Source organism: Epinephelus lanceolatus, chromosome 23, assembly GCF_041903045.1.
Source record: "Epinephelus lanceolatus isolate andai-2023 chromosome 23, ASM4190304v1, whole genome shotgun sequence".
NCBI classification, from domain to species: domain Eukaryota; kingdom Metazoa; phylum Chordata; class Actinopteri; order Perciformes; family Serranidae; genus Epinephelus; species Epinephelus lanceolatus.
The window spans coordinates 12788469-12795584 of NC_135756.1; the positions used below are offsets into that span (position 1 = coordinate 12788469).

The following is a 7116-nucleotide window of genomic DNA, read 5'->3' on the forward strand; positions in this document are numbered from 1 at the left end:
AAAAAAGTTGTCCTTTCACATCGGCATGATACGTGGTCAGTCGTTCTTATAGTTTAACGGTGCCCAGTGGCATCTGGGGAAAATGCGGCAGGACAAGAATGACAAAATAGGTGGCAAAAGTATAAGTGGGGTGGATCGGTTCAAGAAACACAGACTTTCACCCGGAAGAGTGACGTTTGCGTCTGGTGAGATTATAAAGCCAAACCCAACCATGTCTGTTTGTTGAAAAAAACAAAACAAAACATCAATTTGCAATGTTGTACTGACATTGTGCAATTTCTTGTGAAAACAGAAGTGTATTTTGAAAGAAGACAATGCATGTAACAGGCAGAACTTGACACGGTGTCCTAGAACGTCAACAACCACCTCACCCAGGGTACCTTGCATGATGTATCTGGACATGGAAAGTCCATGACCAAATGTTAATATGTGTCGAGGTTGGAGTGGGAATGTGTTGGCGACTCTGATCAGGAATGATGGAAGTACAAAACCCAGGATGAACGCATAATTTTAGCCCCTGGACTGGCGCAATGAAATGAGATGTCCGTCTCCGTCCAAGCAGCGTTCAATTATTGCTTCATATTAGTCTGCACCGAGTTTATAATAGACTAAATAAGTAAAGATATATCAAAAGAAGTAACCATCATAACATTCTCTGGCCTCCATGTGGCTTTGTACTGTTTACTAACCTGTTTTCCAACCTGTCCATGACATTGATTATGACACACCAAAAAACAAAAGAAAAAAGAAAGGCATGCTCATCTGCTGCAGAGCCGTGTACACAAATCCAGTCTATATTTTTAGGGGGTTTTCCAGTGTTTAAAAAAACCTGCATACACTCGCTAATTTCAGTTTCCCCGTGATGTCTTGGGTGTTTTCACCAACCCTTCGGTGCATTTCCCAGCTGTGTTTCAGCCACCAAACCTGGTTGTTTTTTTTACGGAGATATTGCTGCATTCTCTGCCTGAATATTACCCCAAAAACCTGTTGGCTTTTATCAAGACAGCACTGTGTGTTCTGGCGGGATAGCGCCTTGAAATCCTGCTGGTTTTAACTATCTTGTCCCTGCTTGTCCAGCAGCGTTTGTACCAAACATGAGTGTTTTAAGCCAAAACATGATCTTTTCCCAAACATAACTAAATCGTTTTTGTGCCTAAACCCAACCACACATTCACAGTGCTGTTGAGGAACATAAAGTTTTAACGTATCCACTACAAAATAATGTACAAATGTAACATATCTATGGTACAGAAATGTACACTGCAGTGTGAACATCTTTCCTGGTGACTGGATTGTCTAACTGCAGGGTGTGTGTGTAATTTTGGTGATTTTTCAGCATTGAGGTCAGAAAAAAAGAAACACATTTCTTAGTTTTAATTTTTGTCACACTTGACACCAATAAGAACTTAAAAAAATGAAATGATAGATCAGTCATTATTTTTATTATATAAAAAAGTGGCCTTTTACGTGTTTTTTGCAATATGTCCTTTGTCACTGAGCCAGATTTAAGACATTTAAACCTGCACGATTTTGAAGTTAATATTAAACTAAGATTAACGTCAAAAACAAATGACACAGAGGTACCCAATTTAAATTGTCACAGCTTAAGCCTTCTCCTTTGTGAGTGTGTGTTGTGGGTGCGGCATTGTTATCAGGCACCTGGTGAACCTCAGCAGCTGTGTGCAGTTGCCTCATCAACTCTCAGCTGAAGTGGACAGCTCTCCAGCCACACAGTGTCAGATTAGACACACAGTATACTGTGTATTATTGAGAGATTCCAATGTTTTCCCTTGTGCTTCTTCTAACGTCTCTTGTCCTGGGACTCAGAATCATGGTGCTGATATCTCCACAACGAGCCATCTACAAACACCACTGCTGCTCATTCCTCCACTTGTCTACCCAGCTCATCTGCCTGCCTGTCTTTGTTTATTGGTTTACACAGTGACCTCAGCGATAGTCATGTATAAAGAGAGCACACGACTGGAGGACAGTTGGCTCCATGGTGGGAAATGTTTAAGAAAAAATCAAGGTAGATTTTTAGGAAAACAATATTTATTGGCTTTCATTTCCAAACAGCTCATATTTTCTTTAAATGTACAAACAATAAGGTGTATATATTTAATGCTAACACGAAAACAGTCATTTCCATCACTTTGTTACCTATAATGAAAAAAAGACAAATGGTAATAGAAATAACAATGTGTTATTTGACTGATAAACTTGTATCAACACATTCCTCAAAACATGAGTTAGCTTTTCTCAACGTTTCCAGACCAACATGGACCATAGTTGAAGAATGACCCAGAAGCGCGATGTTGGAGCAAAGGGTGTTTTTTGGGACATTTTTCAAACTGACAGGGCTTCGGAACAATGGGCAGTCCCCAGAAAATAAGGGAGTAAATACTGTTAAAAATCCATATTTTGTGCATAAATCCGAGCAGCATGACTGTTTCTATCTCCTGAAGCTTCAGTAGAAGTGTACCACCTGGAATCCCCGTAAACACCTGAAAGCCTGTGCGTCCAACCTCCCCATATCCATTAAATTGTGCTCCAGCTGCACTCGTACAAGTCCGCTGAGTCTGTTATTACCCCAGCAGAAAGCATCACGAGGCACTGACTCAATCTTGTTGTGTGTGAGCACTACCGAGTGCAGAGCCTCTGGCAGCTGTCTGGGCACTTGGCGCAAGGTGTTGTGGCACAGGTCCAACTGGTGCAGCGCGGGCAGTGTCCTGAATGCTCCTGGTGCCACTTTGAAGATTTTATTCTTTGCTAATCCCAGGTGTTCCAGGTTTTTCAAGGCACCGAAAGTTGCTTTCTTTATGGAAGATATAAGGTTGCCTTCCAGGTTTAGAGTTTTAAGTGAGTGGGGAAGGTGTCTTGGCACTTGTTTTAGCCTGTTCCCTGCTAAGTTGAGGCTTTCCAAGTGGGTTGTGTTGAGGAGGGAGTCCCTGAGAAGCCCCTTGTTTGTCAGTCTGTTTGCACTCAGATCCAACAACACCAGGTCTGATATCCCATCAAAGGCTCCGCTACGGAACTGCTCAATGATGTTCCCTCTGATGTAGAGCTCCTTGATGGACAGTGGTAAGCCCAGAGGAACCGATGTTAACTGATTGTGATCCAGGTTCAGAGTGCGCAGGTTGCCCAGTGGGGCAAGCACACCATCGGGCAGAGATTCAGATCCATTCCCCAGGCTGTTGTTACTGAGGCTCAGAACCAAGAGGCCGGGGCAGCGGGCCCAGGCTGCCTCAGACATCACACTCAGTTGGTTATTGTCCAAACGGAGCTCCTCGAGAGAAACTGGAAGATCGGTTGGCACGCTGTTGAGGAGGTTCCTGTCCAAGTAGAGGCGCTTCAGAGCTGGGATCCCCTCAAAGGCCCCCTCTATGGCGCCATCTGTGAGCCGGTTGTTACTCAACACCAGGAACTCCATGGAGACGTATTCATTGAGCAGGTCCAGCTGGATCATGTCGATGTGGTTATTCATGAGGAGGATGTAGCGAGCGTTATAGGGAATACCGTAAGGAACCTTGTCCACACTTTTGTCTGAGCACTGGACCACTCTGGAAAACAACACAGTGAGAGTCAGCATGCACATTGATCTTCAAGCCTTTCTGAAACCAATCGTCCCTAACACACACTACTGAGTAATTACCTCCGCCAAGGAGGTTATGTTTTCGCTGGCGTTGGTCTGTTTGTCTGTTTGTTTGTCTGCAAAATAACTCAAAAGGTTCTGAACAGATTTTGATGAAATTTTCAGGAAAGGTTGATAATGGGACAAGGAACAGATGATAAAATTTGGTGGTGATTGGTTGAAGTGAAGTGGATAAAATAATAAAATGGCAGGAAATCTGAGCTGCTTGGTGGAGGTCTGCACTCTCCGTGTGCTTTTCTATTTTTTTTTTTTTAGTTTTTTTTCACATTTCCATTTTTGTATGAAATAAACAAAATACAATGTCTTTTGTGCTAAGCTAAGCTAGCTAGCTGTTGGCTGTAGCTTCATATTTACTGTGCAGATATGGGAGTGGTGTCCATTTTCTGATCGAACGCTCAGACAGAAAGCAGATAAGTGTCAAATTACATCTTTCATGACTTTGTTTCACTGATTGGTTAATAGTTTAGTCTCTGAAATATCAAATTAGTGAAAAATCCTCAAAGACCTTACAGTGACATCTTAAAGTACCTGGTTTTCTCAGACCAAAACCCATTTAAAAATGTATAAAACGGGGGGAAAAGGCAGCTAATTTGCATACTGGAGAACATACATCTATAGACTGACTAATCAGTTAATTGAATTCATTTTAGAACCAGAAAGCATGACTTGATGTAGTTTAGTATAGAAATATATTGGAATCTATTACGTTAAAATCAAGTATTAAGATTTAAACGACATTATTCAATATCATTACAAGAGTATACAACATTCGGAGCATTAATATAGCAGTGACTCACTGTTTGCTATGTAAAGATGTAGTAGAGTAATGGCGTTCTGAGCAGAGAATGGATTTGAGCTTCTCTTCTTTGTTCTTGTAGCTAGAGCTTTTGATTGGGTCCAAAAAAGACCCTACATGAATCTGCATAGTTTCTGTCTAAGCCGAGCTCAAGCCCGAGCCACGGCAACAGTTTTGGGCAAGAGCAATAACTGACATTTGTGACACGGGGTGTATTTATAAATAGCCACTGTGGCGCAAACTGGATCGTTCGTAAATTTGGGGCACTGCTGGAATATACTGCTCGGTTCATAGCACCACACTCTTGGAGTAGCAGAGCTTACTCTGGATAGCGTCAAGGACAGTGAAAGTGGGACTTAACAACTGATTAATTCATATAGAGACAAAACACTTGAACACCTGGAAACTGGCGAGAACTGACCCGATTCAAGCCAAGGTCAAGGTCAAATTTATTTATATAGCACATTTAAAAACAACCAGAGTTGTGGCTGGCGGGTTTAGCCCAGTCAAGTTCAGGCAGAGAATCTAATCTCTAGTGGCAGCCAGTACTGCTGCGCTTGCTTGGTAGGCCATATGAATCCCTGAGTGCGTATCCCACTGGCTAGCAAGTCGCTGCTGCTCTGCACTGCGCTCATACGGTGGTTACGGCTGATAATGCAGTTCCCAATCATGGTGGCAGGATGGCGGCCTCGCAGTAGCGTAATGCCGACCCTTTGGTCCCCCCCCCACATAAACACCATGAGCTCTGTCAGCACTGCTGCTACTGTTAGCATTCTTGGCGCTGTTAGCACCGTTAGCTGCTAGCCACCAGCAAAGACAACACCATGTTGAGAGCCGTGTGAAGACAATCCAGGCTCTGACGCTACATAACAGAAATGCTCTAAATGTCACATACAGTTTCTTTTAAGTCTCACCTTCCGTAGCAGGCACACTCAGGAGGACAGTAGTTATCCTTAAAGTAAGGAAAGTGCGTTGGTGCGATGACCTTCTTCTTCTTCTCTGATGACTTCTGTGTTTTATTGTCCTTCTTCCTCTTCTTTTCCTTTGACTTCTTAATTGTTTTATTTTTACTACTTCTGTTGATTTTCGTTGGCCTCGTTGAAGGTGTTTTGGCAGCTGCAAGTCGCGGTCTGGCCGAAGGTTTGGTCAGTTGAGGTTGAGGAGGAGGTGATTTATTCTGCTTCACAGTAGGTTTGGTGTCATTTTCCATCAGTTTAAGAGTTTTGGGTTTGGCTGCGGGCTGAGACATGTTCGGTTTAGGCATGACCGTGGATTTGGCTCGAGGATTTGGCTCTTTTAAATCTTTGGTTATAAACTTTGCTGCTTTGGGTTTTGGCGTTGCTGCTGGCACCTCAGGGATAAATTCGGCCTCTTTCGGCTGAACTATGATGGTTTGCTGCTCCTTCCGTGCAGGTTTGAACAATATATTTTTGGCCATTACATCCTCTAAATTTGGGCTAGCCTTCACGTCCAATTGATTCTGCTTGAGAAGAGGATTCTGCAACACCTCAGTGAGGAGGTCTTCAAGCAGAAATACAGACCTCGACTCACCAGGAAGCACTGTTGGCATGTGACTGATTGTTGTGGGATTGGGAGGACTAACTTTGTCATAAGGGACGGGAGGGTGAGAGGAGACTGGAGGGACTTGTGTGGGTGATGGAGGGACATTATGCCGATGAACAGGAGGAGGAGAACCAGGGGGATTTTGAGACTGAGTGATAATTTGAATTGTGGCAGGAATCACCGATTCTTCCCCCAGCTGAGTAGAGGATGTGCTTAAAGGAGGTGCGAGATTGCTAATTACCATGTGACCTTCCTTTTCTCCATTTCCTCCTTTGTCTGCCACATTTTCATGATTTACAGTTTGCATACTTTCCCCTCTAATCTCCTCTTGAAGATGAATCCCTGCCACCAGCTTGCCCTCTCTTTCCTCCTCCACTTTCTCTTGCTTCAGTTTGTCAATTTGATCAACTTTCTCCAGTGTTTCTGTGTTACCTGTCGGGATTGCTTTTACTGACTCTGATCTGCTGACCACATTGAGTCCATCTTCTCTCCTCTCCACTTCTTTATTTGTATCTAAATCTGTCACAGCTGCAGAGAATTCCCCTCTTTCGGTTACCTCCCCTAAACTCTTAAGAAATGTCTCAGGAGCCATCCTCTCCTCCTTCTCTGGGTTTGTCTCTGGAGTCAGTCCTTCACTTGTCTGCTCCTCCTCGTCTGTTTTCATTCTCTCAGTGGACTCGGCAGCATTTTCTTTCTCCTTCACTGATATAGAAGGATCATGCAGCTGCTCACTCCTCATGTCAGACTCATGGTCTCGGTCCAGCCCAGCCATCTGGGTGACTGTCAGACCTACAGGTCAAAACAGAGAGCAACCACTTAGATAGTTCACTTAGGTATTAGTCACGTTCTGCATTTTTTCCCTCAACAAAACACATTTTTAGGCACTTTTTTCTTTAAGGGCTAGTGTGTAGGAATAGTAGCATCCAGTGGTGAGGTTGCAAATTGCAACCAACTGAAACCTGTGAAAATTTGAATGGTCCTGTCTAGAGCCAGTGTTTGGTTTGTCCATTCTGGGATACTGTAGAAACAACATGAAGGAATCTGTGGAAGGGGACCTGCTCTGTATAGCCTTGTTTCCACCCAGCAGTACGGTTCAGTTCAGTTC

The 7116-nt window shown here is 43.5% G+C and overlaps 1 protein-coding gene across 1 annotated transcript; it reads right to left on the reverse strand.

Moving 5' to 3' along the window:
- Positions 1-2313: 2313 nt before the first annotated feature.
- LOC144461776 (uncharacterized) lies at positions 2314-6794 on the reverse strand. Its single transcript, XM_078165296.1, has 2 exons — positions 5363-6794; positions 2314-3560 (listed from the first exon to the last, which is right to left on the reverse strand). The coding sequence occupies exons 1-2, from the start codon at positions 6781-6783 to the stop codon at positions 2468-2470; spliced, it is 2514 nt and encodes an 837-aa protein (XP_078021422.1). The 5' UTR covers positions 6784-6794; the 3' UTR covers positions 2314-2467.
- Positions 6795-7116: the final 322 nt, after the last annotated feature.